Consider the following 23,224-nt stretch of genomic DNA (forward strand, 5'->3'; position numbering starts at 1 on the left):
ACCCAGCCGCCACAAGCACTCTAAACACCCCTGTCATCACGGGCACCTCAACCACCATCTTGGCTGGCGTTTCCCTATCGCAGAGCGTGCCCCGGAGGATTTCGTGCTATCTTCCCTTTCACTGTGCGACCGGCCCAGGGAGGCTTTCTGCTAACCGTGAGTAAACCGATGAACTGTATTATTGCTGTCTCTCATCGGCCCACCGTGCACCTCACGTGTTCCCCTGCGGTTTTGGCTCGTCGCATCTTGACCTGCTTATCTGTAAAACTGTCCAGAGAGCTGAATGAAAAAACTGAGCCAACTGACTTCTCCACATATTCTATGTGGATGGGGACCCCCCACCTGTCAGAGTACACTGATCAGAGCTCATGTGCTAATCAAATGCTGATTTCTTAGCAGGACCGTTTGGCAGAAGTTGATTTTCTGTTGAACAGAGAGGGCTACTCACAGGTCAAAATTCGATTCATCTATTGCCAGCATAAAGTGATTTTAAATGAAATATATATACTTTTTGGTGTAAAAAACATACAAGACTTACCTGAGTGATGGGTGACGTCACTCACCAACCCGCTCGGGGAAAAGAAGCGTGCAGAGGAGGGTAGGCGGAGCTTTAGGCTCCGCCTACGCTAGCTAGTCAATGGAATGACGCCGATCTGGCCAGTCACACTTTTTAAGAAGCATGGGGGGCGCCTGTCACACTCGGCTCCTCCATGTTGCGCTGCCAGACTGCTGAGCTCATTTTTTTTGCAGGTGCCGTGCCGCCGCCGGGGATATAGTGCAGGAGGCGGCCGCAGCGGAGCCATAGGAGGACAGGGTTTTACGAGCAGGGAGCTTTATTTTTTGACGCCCCCCCCCCCTATAGCGCCAAATGGCACATCCCATGTCTCAGGCTGCCAATGCCATACCGTGGTCCGTGGATGATACACACGCTGTTCTGGCGGCTGCGGTAACTCGGCGGTGGTCAGTTTTCCGCCCTGTTCCCAGGCGCTGCCCCGCACACATCATTTACGGTAACCTGACTGCGAATTGTGACGGCCGCACGGCGCCCCTGTTGTCATGGCGCTCTGTGCGGTCGCACACCGCAAAGGCCGGCCCTGGTGGGGGGTGATCGCAAGGGGTTAATGTGCCTGTGTGTCCTGGTGTCAGTGTAGTGTGTGCAGACTCACTGTGTGATGTGATCTCTCCTCAGCGGCGGTTGAAAATACCGCTGAGAGGAGAGATCACATCACTTCCCTCTTCCTGTGTTTACACAGGAGGAGGAAGTGACACGCAGGGGGAGCGCGCGGATTGGCTAAGAGCGATCCGGAGGGAGCGGACAAAAACGAACAGCCGCCCCCCTCATCTCGGACAGCCATGGGAACCGCCGCATGTAACGGGGGGGGGGGGGGTCCCGATTGGAGGCAGGCACGTACAGGTACATTGATGTGCCTGTCCGTGCCATTCTGCCGACGTAAATGTACATGCGGCGGTCCGCAAGTGGTTAAGCATTTGGTGTGCTCTTTAAACCTACTGCTTCCATAGAACGGCACTAGAGGAATTTCATAGTAATAGACAGTCTTGTTGGACTGAAAAGTCAGAGACATAACATTTCTTCTAATGCCACAGCGCATGAGGCACTTGATAGTGCTGCACCTGCCACAGGCACCCGCAGAAGTTGGGGCACCAAAGTGGCAGAGTTCTCCCCTCCCTCCTTCTCTCCTTGTTTGTGTCCAGAACTGATGTGGCTCTGACCATCTCCTTTACCGTGTCTGTAATATGTCTGGGGGGGTCTTTCTAACAGAAGCCCTCTCTGTGTCCATCACAGAGACCCCCCCTCCAGGTCCCAATAAAGTACTTCTCTTCCTGTATTTTGTTTATTGTTAAGAGATCATGTAAGGATCCCAGGGTAATGAAGACTTTGTGGAGGAGCATCTCTGTGGTGGAGGTCATTGCCATAGAAACATTTGTAAAGGGGAGGAGTTAGTAAAATGACCACGCCCATGTCGGGGGCGCCAGAAATATTTCTGCACCCAGGCGCCTGTGACCCTAGGATATGCCTTGCGTGGGAGTGTCTGATGGTACAAAGTATTACACATTAATATATTATTGACCGGGGTCATCAAACATGGCGGGGAAACATCCTGAGTGAGACCGGGGAGAATAAACTTCCAGTGTCTGTATCATGTCATTCCACTTCATTGGTGATCGGCGACGGAGGAACATCTGACACCAACACTGAGGGTTTATCTTATAATTTAATAATTGTACGGGATAGAAAAATGTAAGGATGCAATGTGTGTTACCAGGGGAGGACTGACCATTGAGTCACTCGGGCACTGTCCGAGGGCCCCATCAGGGTTGCCAGGCTCAGTAAAACCAGGGACAGCATGTAAAAATATGTGTTTTTCTTTTTACATCTGTCCCTGATATGTCCGAAACCGACATGCTTTTGATGTGAAAATCCTGAGATTTTTAGCTGCCCCGCCTCTGCACTGCCTCCTGGCGTGGTGGCCATCTGTAAGCCCAGGGGCCCATAATCTTCTACTGCCCGGGGGCCCCAGGAGTTGTCAGTCCACCCCTGTCTGTTACCAAAGGGGTGATGTCAGCAAGTGCATTGCACATTATTGGATCTGATGGACATAATATAATGAGAGGATGGTCAGAAGCAGAGGGGGGCAGGGATCTGTGAGCAGCTGGGGGGCCAATGAGCCCATCCCCCAGCTGATTACTTTACCCATCCTTATATAGGAAGAGTCTGCAGGGTGTATGGGGAGGAGTGTGATGAGGGCTTTGAAAAGGTCACCAGCAATGTGACAGAGGAGCTCCTCATACTTCTTATTCGGTTTTCATTTCCCTGTATTGTTCGCATTGACTGTTCAATCACCCACCAATGTATTTCTCCTTATATTGGATATGGGTGATGATTTATATCGATGTTTGCAATTTGTTTTTAATTTAAAAATCTTTAATAAAAACCTGGTGAGACCAGAAGTGATTTCCTTCATTTCGGATTTCCCGTTTTAAGAATTACTGAAGGCATTGGTACATTTTTATTCCAACATAAGAGGAGAGCGGAGAAAAATCTTCTATACCTCAACCCCCCCCCCCCCCCCCCAACCTCATACATGGTGGAAAGCTTTTTGAGGCTCAACCAATTAACATTTGCATTGCTCTGTCTCTGATATAGAAATCTCCCTGTACTGAGATAAAAGTCATCTCTGTGCTGATAATATCAAGGTCTTTCCTACAAGCAGCTTCAATAACATTGTATTTCGGTATTATCCCCTCTTCCCCAGCACAGCTCCCCTAACAGACAAATGGCTGACTGTGTCTCCTCTCCACCCAGATATAGTCAGCACCGACCCCGCCCACTCATCACATGACCAATTTTAACGAATGAATGCGTTTCTCTAACACCAGCCTTTCTCATTAGCTAATATTACTGAGCTAAAGCTCCTCCCTTTCCCAGATTAACCCTTTTATGTCATTCTCTCTCTTGGATGATTTATAAAAGTTAGATGCAAGAAAACTGCCCCCCCCCCCCCCCATATACACCTATTGGATGGAGGAACTCATCTGGTTTTGTCCATAAGCCTAGGTTCACATTGGAGCGATTTGTCATGCAGTTTGAGAGATCAAATCGCATGACAATGAGAATATTTGCCAGCAAACCATGGAACGACGTAAATAGCATCCACACGGATGATTTATTGCATGATCACAACACAAGGAGAGTGCAACGTTTCGAGGGGCAGTGTTGCCAACCTACCAGATTGAAATTTACTGGCACGGCGCCCGAAATTTACTGGCGCAGCCACGTTTTTACTGGCATTTCACAAAAGTTACTAAATTCAATTCAATTCAAACTATTAAGGTAAACCAACATAGTAGTTCCTGCACTACTTTTACCGATTTCAGGCGCGACTTCAATAGACATCTGTGTATGAAGCCACACACAGACGTTCTTATCAAGTAGCACCTGAAATTGTGCCGACCTTGCTACTTTGAAATCACGTTACTTCATGTGCAGTAGTGCGATTTCCAAGTAGCACCAATGTGAACAGGGGCTTAGAAGAAGAAACCTGGAAACCGGTTCCTACAGACGTCTCCTCACTTTTCCTCCAATCACAGAAGCATCCTGTGTCTGTGGGTGATGTTATATATAGTTAGTCTGGTAGAAAAAAAGACAAAAGTCCATCTGATTCAACCGATAAAAAGGTAATAAATAATAAATGTACAATCCTATACACACAGATGATCCAGAGGAAGGCAAAGTCCCATCCAATTCACTCCCACGGGGGGAAAACGTTTTCCTGTCTAATAATCTGCTGACACTTCATTGTATATCTTGTTTTATCTTTCATAGGACGGGGGGGGGGGGGGGGGTCTTCTTATTGATGAGAACAAATCTCCAATTTTCTACTTTTACATCTTCTAACTCTGTCATAGTTTACTCTGTGTGTGTGATATAAATGTAGCGCGCTGCAATCCACACTCATTAGACCCCTTTCACACTGGGGCGTTTTTCGATCATTTTTCGGGCGCTTGAAAGAAGCCTCATCTGCAATCCCAATGAGAAAGCCCCAAGTGCTATCAGAGCCCTTTCACACTCTGCCAGCGCCCGAAAAACGCTGGAAAAAGCTCCACTTAGACCCCTTTCACACTGAGGCGTTTTTCTGGCGCTTTGGCGTTAAAAAAAAAGCTCCCTCAATGGGAAGGGCGCTGCAAAAAAACTGCTTCCATTACTTTTTGACGCCCTGCCAGCGCAGCGCCTCAGTGTGAGAACACTCGGGGCTTTCACATTGGGATTGCAGATGAGGCTTCTTTCAGGCGCTTTACAGGCATTTCTTTTAACGTGAAGACTACTTTTACCGGGGCATTTTTCAGGCGTTTTAGCGTTAAAAAAAAAAGCGTCTGTAAAGCACCTGAAAGAATCTGCATCTGTGTTCATTTCTCATCAGGATTCCTCTCATTCTCCTCAATACACTTCCCCCCTCCACCTCCCCTCCCCCAGGTCTCCAAATTCGCAGCTAAAACGGAGATGATCTGCTGAACAGTTCTCTTATCTCTTTGCAGAGATAACAGAGATGGAATTCGCACCCCACAAGTGTGAATCCAGCCTAAAAGTGATCTTTTTCTTTTTAAACACAATTTTGTATTATAAATAAAATAAATATGATTTTTTTTAAAAGCGCCCCTGTCCCCGCGAGCTCGCGCAGCAAAGAAAACGCATACGGAAGTCGCGCTCGCATATGTAAACGGTGTTAAAATTACACATGTGAGGTATCGCCACGATCGTCAGAGCGAGAGCAATAATTCTAGCACTAGACCTCCTCTGTAACTCTAACCTTGTAACCATAAAAAAAATTTTTAAAGCGTAGTCTATGGAGATTTTTAGGTACCGTAGTTTGTCGCCATTCCACGAGGGCGTGCAATTATAAAGCGTGACATGTTTGGTATCTATTTACTCGGCGTAACATCACCTTTCACATTCTATAAAAAAAATTGGGCTAACTTTTTGAATTCATGAAAGTAAATTTTTCAAAAAAGTTGCTTTTAAAACACTGCTGCACAAAAACTGTGTGACATAAAATATTGCAACAATCGCCATTTTATTCTCTGCTAAATATATATATATATATATATATATATATATATATAATGTTTGGGGGTTCTATGTAATTTTCTAGCAAAAAATATGGATTTTAACTTGTAAACACCAAATGTCAGAAATGGGCTTAGTCATGAAAGGGTTAATCCTTATTAGAGTGTAAGCTCTTATGGTCAGGGCCCTTCTAACCCTCTTGTATTGTAAAGTGCTGTGCAAACTGGTAATCCATAAATAGTGTATAATATTTATTTTTATTTTTTTCTAATGAACTGACATCATTGTTGTGCTGTGAAAAAAATAAAATAAAAAATATATAGAAAATATTACTTAGTTGTGTTTGTTGGACAAATAAAACTTTTAACCAAATGTTTGTGTTTTTTTTTTTTATTGTAATGAAAGTTTTATTATTACCCCTAGAAATCCGTACACCATGTGACACTTTCACCACATCTGACTTTCATTACACACAATTACAAGTCATATAAAACACCTTTAGAATCTGACCGGCCTGATTACAGCAACACATGAATTCAGCTGTGGTGTCTGCAGAGCGTTCAGTGTGAGAAGTTCACCTTAGTAAAAAAAAAAAGGAAAAAGAAAGATACATGCACATCTATTTGCAGGGAAAATAATGTGCATTTATTTATTTTTTTAATAGGATCCTGCAAAGCATCGCACCCGCGATCAGTAGACATGACAAGGCCGGTCCATGTGGTATATTTAGTCTAATATAGTTAAGCAGTTAATCAGACACTGTAGAAGTGAGAACACCCCCCCCCCCCCCCAGTGTCCATATAGTCTAGCGCAGGGGGTCTTGAATTAAAATTCAAGGAGGTCTGGTCACTAAAGTTTTCTTTGGGCCGAGGTCCGAATCTCAAGTCCCCATTTGTCCCTATCACAGTGTCCCTTTACATCAGGTGTCCCCATCACACCGTTAAAGTCTAAGGGACACGAATATGAAAAATCAAAAAAGTGCTAATATTAAAGGCTTATATGCAAGTTAATGTCATAAAAAACTGTTTGGGGACCCAGGTCCTGCCCCAGGTGACATGTATCAATGCAAAAAAAAAGTTTTAAAAACGGCCTTTTTTTTTCAGGAGCAGTGATTTTAATAATGCTTAAAAAAAAAAGAAATATTCCTTTAAATATCGTGCCTGGGGAGTGTCCTGTAAAGTAGCGCATCTTTCCCATGTTCATAACAGTACAACAGCAAAATGGCATTTCTGAAAGGAAAAAAAAAATCATTTAAAGCTGATTGCAGTTGTAATGTATTGTTGGATCCTGGCAATGTAGATACAAATTATTGAAAACATTTTGTGGGTCCCCCCCCCCTTTGAGTTTGGTATGAATATTAAGGAGAGCCCTGCCCCAAAATAATAATAAAAACAAATGGCGTGGGGGTCCCCCAAAATCCATACAATTATTTTTTAATAAAAGGAATTGTCAAAAACTGTACCCCTACTCATTCACCAAAAAAGTGTAAAAAAAAGTAAAAATGACAGGAGAAAATGTACCCCATACCCACTCACATGGGGGGGCAGGATCTAGGGGTCCCCTTGTTAAAGGGGGCTTTCAGATTCCGATAAGCCCCCTGCCTGCAGACCCCCACAACCACCAGGCAAGGGTTGTGGGGCATTTGGCCTGGTACGGTTCAGGAGGTGGCACTCTTGCCCACTCCTTTTCCTGTGGCTTGCCAGGTTGTGTGCTGGGATAAGGGTCTGGTATGGATTTTGGACCGAGAACACCCACGCCCTTTGGGAAGGTCTGTGGTAGAGACTTTGCTAAAGTTCCGAGTGACACTCTGGCTGCTAGGCTGGTAAGAGAGGCCTATCCAGATGCACTGTACCCGCTCTGGCTAGAGTGGCGACGAAAGTTGTCATTGGAAGCAGGACTGCTTCTGAAGTTATATGCCTGAATCCATTAAATACCTCTTCTTCTACCTTTTCACCTGCTACTACTTTTACTATTTTTATCACGTTGGGTAATAAATAAGGGTGCAACGGATCAAAAAACTCATGGTTCGGATTGTTCCTCAGATCAGAGTCACGGATCGGATCATTGTTCGGATGTGTAATATCCACATCCCCCCCATTGTAATATCCACATCTCCCCCTCCTGTAATATCCACATCCCCCCCCCCACTGTAATATCCACATCCCCCCCCCACTGTAATATCCACATCTCCCCTCCCCCATTGTAATATCCACATCTCCTCCTCCTGTAATATCCACATCCCCCCCACTGTAATATCCACATCTCCCCTCCCCCCCACTGTAATATCCACATCTCCTCCCCCCACTGTAAAATCCACATCCCCCCCCCCACTGTAATATCCACATCTCCCCTCCCCCCATTGTAATATCCACATCTCCCCCTCCTGTAATATCCACATCCCCCATTGTAATATCCACATCTCCTCCCCCCCACTGTAATATCCACATCTCCCCCCCCCCCCACTGTAATATCCACATCTCCCCCTCCTGTAATATCCACATCCCCCATTGTAATATCCACATCTCCTCCCCCCCCCCCACTGTAATATCCACATCTCCCCCCCCCACACTGTAATATCCACATCTCCCCCTCCAGTGAGGCACGGAGCCAACTGCAAGTCAGCGTAGGGCCGGCCATGACAGGGTTAACAGAACCCTGGTAGCTGGGGGGGGGAAGGAGGAGCAGGAGCTGTGGGAGGGGAGTTTACACATATCTCTCACCAGCCAGTTTCCCGGGCAGACAGGCGTGGGGGAGCAAAGTTGCATGGTCTGTACAGCCTGCAGCTGGGATTTTCTGCACAGGGAGCAAAGCTGCATGGTCTGTACAGCCTGCAACTGGGTTTTTCTGCACAGGGAGCAAAAGCTGCATGGTCTGTACAGCCTGCAACTGGGTTTTTTCTGCGCGGCAAGCGTTGGGACACAGGTAGGGGCGGCGAGATGGCAGGGATTGAAGCCCTGTTTGCACAGCTTAGGGCTGAGGCGGCGGTGCGGGGGGAGGACTGGCTGCAGCGTCAGCTGGGGACACTTCTCCCTCAGAACGGGGCAGCAAGCGGCGCGGCGCCGTCGGGGCCTAACCACACGGGCCAGGACATTATTCAGAGCGGTGGGGAAGCAGCGCTATCGGGGCCCAGTCACACCGGCCGGGGGACCGCGCGGTCGCACTCGTCGCGCCCCCCCCGCAGATATTCACCCAGCCCATCCCCTGGTCAGCAGCGGTCGGAAGGCGGCAGGAACAGGGCCCCGTCGGGCCCCCCCGCAAAGCGTGCGGCGGCGCCGGCTACGGGGGTCATTGAGGGCCCGGCAGGGGGGACCAGGAGCACCCAAGGACAGAGGGGGGGACGGCCGGGGGGCTCAGGTACGGCGGCCGTGCCCGCCCGACGTGTGGAGCAGGTGGAGACGGGCCCGGTCAGCAGGCCTCGGCGAGAGGGATCCCAGATTACGGTGGCTAGCCCCTCAGCTGCTACGGCTGGCCACTTGCAGGAAGACCGCAGCAGAGTTACGCCTGGCAGGAAAGCGCCGGCAAAATCCGCTCACGGGTCCAGGGCCCGCAGGGAGAGCGAATCCGGCCCTGGGCCTTCGGCCGCCGGGACCGAGCTGCCCGGGGGGTCATCATCGGGGGAAGAGGGGCTGTGCGAGGACCAGTCGGATGGGGAGCTGTCCGGTTCGGAGGAGGAGGTCGTGCCCAGGACGGTGCCTACAGCGAGGGATTCCAGACGATCGGCTGATGGGATTGCTTCCACGCAGCCCGGTAAGTCCTTTTCCACATATGTTTCAAATTTACGTTGTGATGATGTGGTTGTGGGGGGCCGGGTGGGGGGGGCCCGGGATAGGTTGGTGGTGCCCGCGGTGGCTGGGGGCAGTGCGACATCTTCCCAGGTTACGGACGCACAGGTGGGGAATCCTGGGGTGGATGCGGGGTTGCAGAGATTTTTGTCGGGGCTAGAGGCGTTGGTTAGCCAGCTTAAAGGGGGGGACAGACCCCCCGCGGGCCCGACCGCGGCTTGGGGGCCGGGAGGGGGGGGCTGCGGCGGCTGCGGCAGCTGCCCCAACGGCGGTAGTGGTGACTGAGAAGGAGGCGAATGGGGGTGGCTTGGGGTCAGGACCGGCGGCACAGACGGCAGGGACTGCCGAGCCGGCAGGGACCGCAGGCAAGAAGCAGGATTTGGTGCGGTTAGCGGATGAAGCAAAGGGGCAAGTGTATACTTGTTATGATGCGCCGCTGGGGGCACATTTGAAACAAGAGGTTCGGGAAAAAATCTGGAAGAGCGAATATGTGGAGATATTCGCTTTGTTACCGTTGGAGAAATTCAACTTGGATAGGGTGAAGCCCGAGGACTCCAAAAAGGAGGACGAGGAAAAGCGGAGGTATCGGCTCATACCTCGCACGTTTGCGAATTGGTCGCAGGCTTATTCTATTTTGGCCAGCGTGATTGGCGAGAAGAACCCCGAACACTGTTCGGCGCTCTTCAGCTACCAGGAGGCGATTAGCGAGGCCTATCGTTGTTATGGGGGCACGGGTTGGCTTCGTTATGACGAGCAATTTAGGCAACGTCGGGCGATTAGGCCGGACATTCGGTGGGACGCGAAGGACATTAGCCTTTGGATGCGGCTTATGACGGCTCCGAGGACGTCGGCGCCGTTTTTTCAGGGGGGGGCCGGCGGGGCCTCTTCCCTGGGACAGTCGGCCGGAAAGAAAAAGGGGGTTTGTTGGCAGTTCAACGAGGGAAACTGCAAATTCGGAGGGTCGTGCCGGTACAAGCATGAGTGCTCCGGGTGTGGGGGTAATCACCCCTCTTCCCGCTGCTTCAAGCAGGGCAAGGGCCGTTCCGGAGATCCTTCAGGCAAGAGGGAGCACGCCGGTGATGGTGAAAAGGATGCTGCCGTTTCTCGGTAGGTATCCGGACAGGGCGGCTGCCCAGCTCCTGGAGGAGGGGTTTACAGTTGGTTTTCGTATCCCTGCTATTTTGACCGTGATTCCGCCAATGTCCGAAAATTTACGTTCAGCTAGGCAACACTCGGAAGTGGTTTCCGAGAAGCTCCGTAAGGAGGTCGGGCTGGGCCGAATGGGTGGCCCGTTTGAGTCCCCTCCGTTGGCAGGCCTGGTGGTTTCACCGTTGGGGGTGGTACCGAAGAAAGAACCAAACAAGTTCAGGCTCATACACCACCTCTCCTTCCCAAAAGGGGGGTCGGTGAACGACGCGATTAATGCGAAGGATTGTTCAGTGTGCTACACTTCGTTCGACGCGGCGGTGAGTTGGGTTAGGCGGTACGGCCGGGGGGCGTTGATGGCCAAGTCGGACATCGAGGCGGCTTTCCGGCTGTTGCCGGTGCACCCGGACAGCTTTCGGTTGTTGGGGTGTCACTGGGAGGGCAAATTCTATGTGGACAAGTGCCTGCCCATGGGTTGCTCAGTGTCCTGCGCATTATTCGAACAGTTCAGTTCTTTCTTGGAGTGGGTGGTACGAGACGTGGCGGGGGTGGATTCGGTTATCCATTATCTGGATGACTTTCTCTGCATTGGACCGGCGGGGTCAAAGGTTTGCGCGGTTCTGTTGGCCACGCTGGAGCACATAGCTGAGCGTTTTGGGGTGCCACTGGCGCCCGACAAAACGGAGGGGCCTAGGTCGGTCATTCAGTTCTTGGGCATAGTTATCGATTCCGAGGCTATGGAATGCAGGCTGCCGGCGGACAAGTTGGAAGGCCTCAAGGCGGAGGTCAGGGGGATGATTGGCATGCGTAAGGTACAACTGAGAGCGCTACAGTCGCTCTTGGGGAAGCTTAACTTTGCCTGCAGGATCCTCCCGATGGGGAGAATTTTTTGTCGGCGTCTGTCGGCCAGCACGGCAGGGGTTAGTTTGCCTAACCACTATGTAAGGCTGGTGAAGGAGCACAAGGAGGACCTGTGGGTCTGGCACTCTTTTTTAGAGGCCTTTAACGGTAGGGCCTTGTGGATGTCTGGCCCGGTCAGCAATTTTGACCTAGAGCTGTACACAGACGCGGCCGGGGGATCAGGCTTTGGGGCCTTTTTTCAAGGACAGTGGAGTGCGGGCCCCTGGCCTCAGTCCTGGCTGGCTGCGGGTTTTACAAAAAACTTGGTGCTGTTGGAGCTGTTTCCAGTGGTGCTGGCGGTTGAGTTGTGGGGCACGTCTTTCCGGGATCGGAAGGTGCGCTTCCATGGGGATAACCTGGGGGTCGTGCAGGTGATAAATCGCGTGACCGCGTCCTCTCCCCCAGTGATTCGGCTCCTGAGACACTTGGTACTGCGGTGTCTGCAGCTGAATGTGTTTGTTTATGCGGTGCATTTACCGGGGGTTGAAAATGTCGTGGCTGATGCTTTGTCTCGGTTCCAGTGGGACAGGTTCCGGGAGTTGGTGCCGGAAGCAGAGGAGCGAGGGGTCCCCTGTCCGGAGTGGCTGTGGCAGATTCCATTGGAATCATCTCCACCTGGATTAAAAAATCGGTGAGTGCGGGTACTTGGGCGGCCTATGAAAAAGTATGGGTAGAATGGAGTAGCTTGGTAATGGAATCTGAGGTGCACCTCTCGGGACCGGAGGTGAGGACGTTGGTGTGGTATTTTTTGTCCAGGAATATCGAGGCAGGAGTGTCTCAGTCGGTATTGGATAAGAAGTTGGCCGGTTTGGCGTTTTTATTCAAGTGGCAGGGGTTGCCAGATTTTACAAAGGATTTCTGGGTGCGCCAGGCTCTGAAAGGGTACAGGAAGCAAGGGCGGCGGCTGGATACGCGCCGCCCTGTGTCTTTCGACGTTTTAAAAGGGTTGATGGATAGGATGGGCACTGTGGGTTCGTCCGTTTTTGAAGTTACATTGTTTCGCGCGGCATTTGCGCTGGCATTTTTCGGGGCTTTTAGGATAGGCGAGTTGGTGAGCCCGTCGAGAATCGTCCAAGGGGGCATGGGGGCATCGGACGTTAGTTGGGCCCCGGGGGGGGTCACGTTGTGGCTCAGAAGGTCCAAAACGGACCAGAGTGGCAAGGGCAGAGCAGTCCAGGTGTTCCCGATCGAGGGATCGGAACTTTGCCCAGTGGGGCTGGTCCGGAAATATCTGGACATCCGTCCGGCGGTTGGGGGCACCTTTTTGGTACACGAAAATGGGGCCCCGCTGTCGAGATATCAGTTTGTGGCGGTGTTTAGGAAGTGTCTGGGGGAATTGGGCCTGGTTGCAAGGGAGTTCTCGGCTCATTCATTTAGGATTGGGGCTGCTACGGAGGCGGCAAGGAATGGACTAGGGGAGGACGCAATAAAGAGGATAGGAAGGTGGGAATCGAGGAGGTTTCGTTCATATGTTAGGCCGCAGCTGGTGGCAAATTTGCGGTGAGAGTTTGGGAGTTGTTGTTGGGATAAGGGGAAATGAGTTAGATGACTGTTTTGAAACGTGGGTGTCGCTGTATTGGGGGATGTGTTAGTTATTTGTTGTTGCTTACTGTCTTTCAGGTACTGGACCTTTGTTGGTCTGGATTTTGGGCCACTCTTACGTGGTTCGGGGGGGAAAACGGGCGGAGGCGCGCCCGACCGGTCGGCAACTGGGGATTTCGAGACAGGAGGCGAGGGTACGGTGGTTGGGGGTACCCGGGATGTTATGGAGCAGAGTTGTGCCGGAGGTTCACAAATGGGCACGTTTGGGACAGACCTCCGGATGTGCTAGTGATTCATGCTGGGGGCAATGATCTTGGGGTGAGATCTATGCTGGAGATAGCGCGGGATATTAAATTCGACTTTCAGCGGCTCCGGTTGTCTTTCCCGGAGACGGTAGTGGTGTGGTCGGACATGGTGGCTAGGACATCGTGGAGGATGGCGAGGTCGGTAGACGCGGTGAATCGTGCGCGCAGGAAGCTGAACAGGAATGTGGGGCGTTTTGTGCTAAGGAACGGGGGGCTGGTGGTTCGGCACCCGGAATTGGAGGTTGACCCTTGGCGTTACCTCAGGAGTGATGGTGTTCACCTCACGGACGTGGGGATTGACATGTGGGCTTTGCGCCTAGAGGAGGGGGTACAACAAGCAATGAGGGTGTGGAGGTGCGCCCGAAGGTAAGGTGTTACCTTCGGGTGCTGGTGGCGGGTGTTTTTCGGACTTTGCAGGAGAAGATATTACCCCAAAGATGGACACCAGTACCCAGTGGTGGATGGTTTCTGAAGGGGTTTCTAGTTCCCAGTCTACTAATGTAGCTGGAAGATTGGTGAATTGGGGGCACTGCGGTCAACGGTCGTCTTTGAGCCAGTTTCGGCTTGAGGCCTATGACCAGAGGTTAGGACACCGCAGTGCCAAATAAAGAGTTACAAGGTTAAAAAGTTAAAGTGTGAATAAGTTTAGTGGTTAGTGGGTCCTGCAAAGTCCAAAAACCATTTAGGAGAGGTATTATCTCAGGAATTTTACGTGTTTGTTGTTATGTTATTGGTTATTTATTATTTAAAGAGTATTTAAAATAAAGGAGGCTGCTACGGCCAGTTTTTTACTCCAACATTAAGTGGTGGTCTCATTATTTATTAAGGGTTAATGTGGGGGTATTAACTGTAAAAGGGTCTTAGCGGTCAGGGTGTATTCTGGTATACCATAGTCAAGTGAGGCACGGAGCCAACTGCAAGTCAGCGTAGGGCCGGCCATGACAGGGTTAACAGAACCCTGGTAGCTGGGGGGGGAAGGAGGAGCAGGAGCTGTGGGAGGGGAGTTTACACATATCTCTCACCAGCCAGTTTCCCGGGCAGACAGGCGTGGGGGAGCAAAGTTCCCACCCACCCTCCCTAGTTTTGAGGTAGAAAATATGGACTGATGGTACTTGATAATTTGGTATGTGTTTGGGTGCTGTTTTTGTGTTTGTTTCTTTACAGGTGAGGATTACATCGTCGTGGCAGTGGCGGGTGTTTTTCGGACTTTGCAGGAGAAGATATTACCCCAAAGATGGACACCAGTACCCAGTGGTGGATGGTTTCTGAAGGGGTTTCTAGTTCCCAGTCTACTAATGTAGCTGGAAGATTGGTGAATTGGGGGCACTGCGGTCAACGGTCGTCTTTGAGCCAGTTTCGGCTTGAGGCCTATGACCAGAGGTTAGGACACCGCAGTGCCAAATAAAGAGTTACAAGGTTAAAAAGTTAAAGTGTGAATAAGTTTAGTGGTTAGTGGGTCCTGCAAAGTCCAACACCATTTAGGAGAGGTATTATCTCAGGAATTTTACGTGTTTGTTGTTATGTTATTGGTTATTTATTATTTAAAGAGTATTTAAAATAAAGGAGGCTGCTACGGCCAGTTTTTACTCCAACATTAAGTGGTGGTCTCATTATTTATTAAGGGTTAATGTGGGGGTATTAACTGTAAAAGGGTCTTAGCGGTCAGGGTGTATTCTGGTATACCATAGTCATGTAATATCCACATCCCCCATTGTAATATCCACATCTCCTCCCCCCCACTGTAATATCCACATCTCCCCCCCCACTGTAATATCCACATCTCCCCCTCCTGTAATATCCACATCCCCCATTGTAATATCCACATCTCCTTCCCCCCACTGTAATATCCACATCTCCCCCCCCCCCCACTGTAATATCCACATCTCCCCCTCCTGTAATATCCACATCCCCCATTGTAATATCCACATCTCCTCCCCCCACTGTAATATCCACATCTCCCCCCCCCACTGTAATATCCACATCTCCCCCTCCTGTAATATCCACATCCCCCCCATTGTAATATCCACATCTCCTCCCCCCCACTGTAATATCCACATCTCCCCCCCCCCCACTGTAATATCCACATCTCCTCCTCCTGTAATATCCACATCCCCCATTGTAATATCCACATCTCCCCCCCCCCCACTGTAATATCCACATCTCCTCCCCCCCACTGTAATATCCACATCTCCTCCCCCCCACTGTAATATCCACATCCCCATTGTAATATCCACATCTCCCCCCCCCCCCCTGTAATATCCACATCCCCCCCACTGTAATATCCACATCCCCCCCCACTGTAATATCCACATCTCCTCCCCCCACTGTAATATCCACATCCCCCCCACTGTAATATCCACATCCCCCCCACTGTAATATCCACATCCCCCCACTGTAATTTCCACATCTCCCCTCCCCCCACTGTAATATCCACATCTCCTCCCCCCACTGTAATATCCACATCCCCCCCCCCACTGTAATATCCACATCTCCCCTCCCCCCATTGTAATATCCACATCTCCCCCTCCTGTAATATCCACCTCCCCCATTGTAATATCCACATCTCCTCCCCCCCACTGTAATATCCACATCTCCCCCCCCCCCCACTGTAATATCCACATCCCCCATTGTAATATCCACATCTCCTCCCCCCCACTGTAATATCCACATCTCCCCCCCCCCCCCACTGTAATATCCACATCTCCCCCTCCTGTAATATCCACATCCCCCATTGTAATATCCACTTCTCCTCCCCCCACTGTAATATCCACATCTCCCCCTCCTGTAATATCCACATCCCCCATTGTAATATCCACATCTCCTCCCCCCCACTGTAATATCCACATCTCCCCCCCCCCCACTGTAATATCCACATCTCCCCCTCCTGTAATATCCACATCCCCCCATTGTAATATCCACATCTCCTCCCCCCCACTTTAATATCCACATCTCCCCCCCCCCCACTGTAATATACACATCTCCCCCCCCCACTGTAATATACACATCTCCCCCCCCACTGTAATATACACATCTCCCCCCCCCCCCCCCACTGTAATATCCACATCTCCCCCCCCCACTGTAATATCCACATCTCCTCCCCCCCACTGTAATATCCACATCCCCATTGTAATATCCACATCTCCCCCCCCCCCCCCACTGTAATATCCACATCCCCATTGTAATATCCACATCTCCTCCCCCCCACTGTAATATCCACATCTCTCCCCCCCCCCACTGTAATATCCACATCTCCCCCTCCTGTAATATCCACATCCCCCATTGTAATATCCACATCTCCTCCCCCCCACTGTAATATCCACATCTCCCCCCCCCCCCCCCCCACTGTAATATCCACATCTCCCCCTCCTGTAATATCCACATCTCCCATTGTAATATCCACATCTCCTCCCCCCCACTGTAATATCCACATCTCTCCCCCCCCCCCCACTGTAATATCCACATCTCCCCCTCCTGTAATATCCACATCCCCCCACTGTAATATCCACATCTCCCCCTCCCTGTAATATCCACATCCCCCATTGTAATATCCACATCTCCTCCCCCCACTGTAATATCCACATCTCCCCCCCCCCACTGTAATATCCACATCTCCCCCTCCTGTAATATCCACATCCCCCATTGTAATATCCGCATCTCCTCCCCCCCACTGTAATATACACATCTCCCCCTCCCCCCACTGTAATATACACATCTCCCCCTCCCCCCCACTGTAATATCCACCAAACTGCTGAAGGAATGTGCCGATATCCTGGCATCGCCCATCACGCAGCTTATAAACAAATCATTCATAGAAGGTATAGTGCCCACCCGCTTAAAACAAGGTATGAGTGAGTGAGTGAGTGAGTGAGAAACTTATATAGCACAAACAAATGCGAACTTAATCGCCTCAAGGGTTAAAGAAACCCACCCTCGACCCCAAAGATCCTAAACACGGTCGTCCTATAACGGGCCTAAATGTCCTCTCCAAGATAATGGAGAAAGAAGTGGTAAAGCAACTACAACATCACTTAGACACCCAAAATCTGCTCGATCCGCTTTAATCAGGGTTTCGTCCCGGACACGGGACGGAAACAGCACTACTCAAAATATGGGATGACACCCTCGAGGCCGCAGACGAAGGAGAATCTGGTCTTCTAGTTCTGTTGGACCTATGTGCAGCTTTCGACACGGTAGACCACAAACTATTACTGACTCGGCTAGCTGAAGTAGCCAGAGTCGCAGTAGGTGATTTATCATGGTTCTCCTCTTTTTTTGAAAACCTTTCACTTCTGAGGAGCGCACAGTCTCATGCGGAGTCCCTCTGTCGCCGGTGCTCTTTAACATCTATCTCCGCCCTCTCTTTGAAATCATCAGTAGCCAAAAACTACTTTACCATTCTTATGCAGATGACACGCAACTGTATTTTCGCATCTGCAACAAAAAGGATCAGTTTAGAGAAATGTCTCTCTTTGATAGAAAACTGGATGACAGAGTTATCTTAAACTCAACAGCTCCAAAACAGAACTTCTCCTGTTTCACACCAGTCGTAAAAACCAACTTGCAACAACTTGGACACCCCGCCCATTCTGGGCCAAATCATCACCCCTAGCGCCAAGTCAAAAGTCTCACACCCCCTCCATGGGTCCTACTATACATGGGTCCTACTATTCACACCTCCATGGAAAGAGTCTGGAGTCAAAGGTGTGCGCTGCTGCGGAAACACCACAATACATGGGTCCTACTACTCACACCCCCTCCATGGGTCCTACTACTCACCCCCCCTCCATGGGTCCTACTATACATGGGTCCTACTACTCACACCCCCTCCATGGGTCCTACTATACATGGGTCCTACTACTCACACCCCCTCCATGGGTCCTACTATACATGGGTCCTACTACTCACACCCCCTCCATGGGTCCTACTATACATGGGTCCTACTACTCACACCCCCTCCATGGGTCCTACTATACATGGTCCTACTACTCACACCCCCTCCATGGGTCCTACTATACATGGGTCCTACTACTCACACCCCCTCCATGGGTCCTACTATAGATGGGTCCTACTACTCACACCTCCATGGAAAGAGTCTGGAGTCAAAGGTGTGCGCTGCTGAGGAAACACCACAATACATGGGTCCTACTACTCACCCCCCCTCCATGGGTCCTACTACTCACACCCCCTCCATGGGTCCTACTATACATGGGTCCTACTACTCACACCCCCTCCATGGGTCCTACTATACATGGGTCCTACTATACATGGGTCCTACTACTCACACCCCCTCCATGGGTCCTACTATACATGGGTCCTACTACTCACACCCCCTCCATGGGTTCTACTATACATGGGTCCTACTACTCACACCCCCTCCATGGGTCCTACTATACATGGGTCCTACTACTCACACCCCCTCCATGGGTCCTACTACTCACACCCCCTCCATGGGTCCTACTATACATGGGTCCTACTACTCACACCCCCTCCATGGGTCCTACTATACATGGGTCCTACTACTCACACCTCCATGGAAAGAGTCTGGAGTCAAAGGTGTGCGCTGCTGAGGAAACACCACAATACATGGGTCCTACTACTCACCCCCCTCCATGGGTCCTACTACTCACCCCCCCTCCATGGGTCCTACTGTACATGGGTCCTACTACTCACACCCCCTCCATGGGTCCTACTATACATGGGTCCTACTACTCACACCCCCTCCATGGGTCCTACTATACATGGGTCCTACTACTCACACCCCCCTCCATGGGTCCTACTATACATGGGTCCTACTACTCACACCCCCTCCATGGGTCCTACTATACATGGGTCCTACTACTCACCACCCCCTCCATGGGTCCTACTATACATGGGTCCTACTACTCACACCCCCTCCATGGGTCCTACTATACATGGGTCCTACTACTCACACCCCCTCATGGGTCCTACTATACATGGGTCCTACTACTCACACCCCCTCCATGGGTCCTACTATACATGGGTCCTACTACTCACACCCCCTCCATGGGTCCTACTATACATGGGTCCTACTACTCACACCTCCATGGAAAGAGTCTGGAGTCAAAGGTGTGCGCTGCTGAGGAAACACTACAATACATGGGTCCTACTACTCACCCCCCTCCATGGGTCCTACTATACATGGGTCCTACTACTCACACCCCCTCCATGGGTCCTACTATACATGGGTCCTACTACTCACACCCCCTCCATGGGTCCTACTATACATGGGTCCTACTACTCACACCCCCTCCATGGGTCCTACTATACATGGGTCCTACTACTCACACCCCCTCCATGGGTCCTACTATACATGGGTCCTACTACTCACACCCCCTCCATGGGTCCTACTATACATGGGTCCTACTACTCACACCTCCATGGAAAGAGTCTGGAGTCAAAGGTGTGCGCTGCTGAGGAAACACCACAATACATGGGTCCTACTACTCACACCCCCTCCATGGGTCCTACTACTCACCCCCCCTCCATGGGTCCTACTACTCACACCCCCTCCATGGGTCCTACTATACATGGGTCCTACTACTCACACCCCCTCCATGGGTCCTACTATACATGGGTCCTACTACTCACACCCCCTCCATGGGTCCTACTATACATGGGTCCTACTACTCACACCCCCTCCATGGGTCCTACTATACATGGGTCCTACTACTCACACCCCCTCCATGGGTCCTACTATACATGGGTCCTTACCTGGGGGGCTTTTTTGAACGTGGGGCTGGAGAGGTGAGCTTTCTTGAGGAGCTCCGGAAGACCCTCCAGCAGGCCAACCAATCAGGAAGTCAGACGGCAAGGAGGAGCAGCGGGCGGTCGGGGTCCCAAAACTCCAAGCAGCCGGGGAAGTCAGGAGAGTCTGGGTGTAGTGGGGTGGAAGCTCTGGTGGTGCAGGGCCCAGTAAGGGTGAAAAAGGGGGCTGGGGGGTTGGCAAGGACAGGGGAGCCCAGTGATCCAGGAGGTCGCAGGGCCCAAGCGCCGCCGGAGGTACCCCCCCTGCGTCTACGGGTCAGCACGCCCGGGCTCCCACAGGAGGGCCACGCTGCAGTTGTGGAAGCCCGCTGTGTGCCTGTTTCCGGGACCCCTCAGCCTGCAGTAGAGCGGGAGGACCTGGCAGAGGCAGCGCCAGTGACCGCTCCTGTGGCTGGTAAAGAACAGGGTGAGAGGCAGGTGCATGGTGGTGAAGTACCAACAAAAACATTGAAAGTGCTTGTCTGCAGTGTGGCCAAGATGGCGCCGGCTGCTGGGGGAGGAGCAGCTGTGGCCAGCATCTGAGACCTGGAAGTACCCCCCCACCCCCCCGCGAACCGGAAGTGAACCCCCCCCACCCCCGCGAACCGGAAGTGACCCCCGCGGCCGGAAGTGACCCCCCGCGAATTTGTAGCTTGGAGGACCTGGGGGATGAGAGGCCGGGGGTGTAGGGGTGCCCAGTTTCGGATGCTGCAGCAGGCACCTCCAGGCACCCCCGGCAGGCTATGGACGGTATGGACGGTATAGTAAAGGACGGGTTTATGGAGGGTATGCTGCCTACCCCCCAGGTCCCCATGGACACTACCACAAGCCCCGAGGGGCTCCCTGCAGCACAGGCGGGGTGGGGGGAATGTCAGATGGGACCCCTCCCAGTGGACTGTGCAGCCTATGACTTTATCCGGCAGTTGGAGGGGTTCCAGGGGGGCTCCCCCCCAGTACAGGTTGAGTCCCAGAGGGGTCTGGGTGGGGGAGTTTGGTGGGGGAGGTACCCCACTCTGCTGTAACCCCGGGGGGAAGAGCCTGTAGCCAGGCCAAGGGTGGTGGGTCAGGGTAGTTCAGTGGGGGTGGGTGCAATTCCACGGGCAGGGATGGGGGCCGCCCCGTCCCCCCCACTTCTGGGGGTGCTGAGGGGGGTGCCCCGCTTCCGGAGAACATCTTTCGGGGGTCTCCGCAGGCCAACTTATTTTCTGCCCTAAAGGGGGGGTCGCTCTTTCGCCCAGGTGGCGGGCTCTCGTGCCCCTCTGGACCACCTGTACAGCCAGTTTGGCGCCCAGAATTTCCACGCCCCCCCTGCTGACCAGGAGAGGACGCAGGGGTCGGCGTGGACGAGGGGTACAGGTGGTCCAGAGAGGAGGCGTAGGAATGTTATCCAGCTCAGGTACGAGGGTCCGGACCCCTGCCCCGCCCGAGGTGAGGTGGTGGGCCTGGTACTCTCCTTGGGTTTTGGGGTGGGTGACCTTTTTGCTGTCATCCATCCCACCAACACACGGGAGTTTGATATAAGTTTTGTCACTCCCGTGTGTATGGAAAGCTTCATCACCAGCTTTGGGTTGGTGAGGTGCGTTGACCCTTGGAAGAAGTACAGGCTCATTCCCATCTCCAGGCAGGAGGAGGTTAAGAACATCACCATCCTGGTGAGGAATGAGTCGCTCCCTCCGGAGGACATTGCCACCTGGCTCGGGAGGTACGGGCAATTGCAAACCCCCCTGAGAAAGAACCTCGATGAGCGCGGGGTTTGGACCGGGGCTTGGTTGACCAGGATCCGGCTCAAGAGGGAGGGCAACAGTGTTGCCCACCTCCCTGGCAGCGCCTTCCTTGGCAGAGACCGGATCCTGGCCTTCTACCAGGGCCAGCCCCGCCACTGCTTTAAGTGTGGCAGCCTGACCCACATGAGTTCGGACTGTACGGTGGTCAGATGTAGCCGGTGCCTTGAGTTTGGCCACCAGTCCGACTCATGTGGGAAGATCTGTTGCAACCTTTGTGGTGAGATGGGGCACCCATTCAGTAGGTGCCCCAAAGCATATCGGGGTTCTTTCTCAGGGGGGGGACCTCCCGGGCCGGGAGCGGCCGAAGGCCCCCCCGGCGAGTGATGGCCGGGGGGGTGGGGATCCTGGGGCCCCTAATGCCCCTCCGGAGGGACCAACAGGCCCACAGCCTCAAAGAAGGCGGAGCAGGCGTGGGTGAGGGGCTCCCCCCCCCCCGGGAGACACGGGCTCAGTTGGCCAGGAGGCTCCCGATCCTCCGGAAGGCGAAGCTGGTGGGGAGGAGTTGGGGAGGCCTGGGGGTCCCGGGCCTGAGGGTCCGGGACCCGGCTTTCCCCTCCTTTTGTTGCAGGGCCGATCCCCATCCCCCTTCCCCCTCCTAAACCTGTTCCATCTGCCCCCCACGTGCAACCCACCCTCACCTTCCACTCCTCGTACCCCCCCCCTCGTCCCCCCCTCCCAAGTCCCGTCCCCCCCTCCTTCTCCCAAGTCTGATCCCCTTCCTGTCCCCCCCCTGTCTCCGGCCCCCCTCCTGCCTCTCCCATCCCCCCCTTCTGGACCCAGGGTCTCCTCAAGCCTTGTGGCCATGGAGACGGAAGCTCTCGGGCCTCCTCTAAAAGGGAGATCTCGAGCAGCGGGTCTGAGGAGGGGGGTGGCGTAGTCACCTCGGAGAGATGGCAGGAGTGGGAGCAGGTGAGACGTAAAAGGAAGAAGGGGAAGGCTGCTAAATCTCGGGGCGGGAGGTCCCCTGTGAAGTGGGGTGTCCCTGGGGAACCCGTTTGGTATCCTCTCCTCCTCCTCGGACTCAGAGGAGGAGGGAGTGTAAATATGTAAATATGTTTTGGTGTTTGTAGTATGAAGGAGAACGTGACCCTTTCAATCATTTTGATGGCGGTACCCTCTCCAATACGGCTTGCGACCATTAATGTCGCAAGTATTCGTTCTACAGGAGCTCGCTTTATGGCCTTTGATTTTCTCAGCCGTGTTGAAGCTGACATTTTGTTTTTGCAAGAGACCTGGCTGGCATCTGTGGCAGAGATTCATCTAGCAAAGAGGGAGTGGAGGTGTGGGCCCTCCCTCTGGTCTCTTGCGGCCGAGCCTTGTAGTGGAGTTGCAGTGCTTTTTAAAACTGGTTCGGTGGCTTGCCGGCGAGTGATTGAAGTGGAGATTGGTAGATGTCTGGTGGTGGACGCCGTCGTG

The 23,224-nt window shown here is 52.3% G+C and overlaps 1 protein-coding gene across 1 annotated transcript; it reads left to right on the top strand.

Moving 5' to 3' along the window:
• The first annotated feature begins 8,843 nt into the window (after positions 1-8,843).
• On the top strand, positions 8,844-13,717 carry LOC120911247. Its single transcript, XM_040322520.1, has 2 exons — positions 8,844-9,331; positions 13,033-13,717. The coding sequence occupies exons 1-2, from the start codon at positions 9,230-9,232 to the stop codon at positions 13,627-13,629; spliced, it is 699 nt and encodes a 232-aa protein (XP_040178454.1). The 5' UTR covers positions 8,844-9,229; the 3' UTR covers positions 13,630-13,717.
• The last annotated feature ends 9,507 nt before the right edge of the window (positions 13,718-23,224 follow it).

Source organism: Rana temporaria, chromosome 1 (assembly GCF_905171775.1).
Source record: "Rana temporaria chromosome 1, aRanTem1.1, whole genome shotgun sequence".
In the NCBI taxonomy this organism is placed as follows: domain Eukaryota; kingdom Metazoa; phylum Chordata; class Amphibia; order Anura; family Ranidae; genus Rana; species Rana temporaria.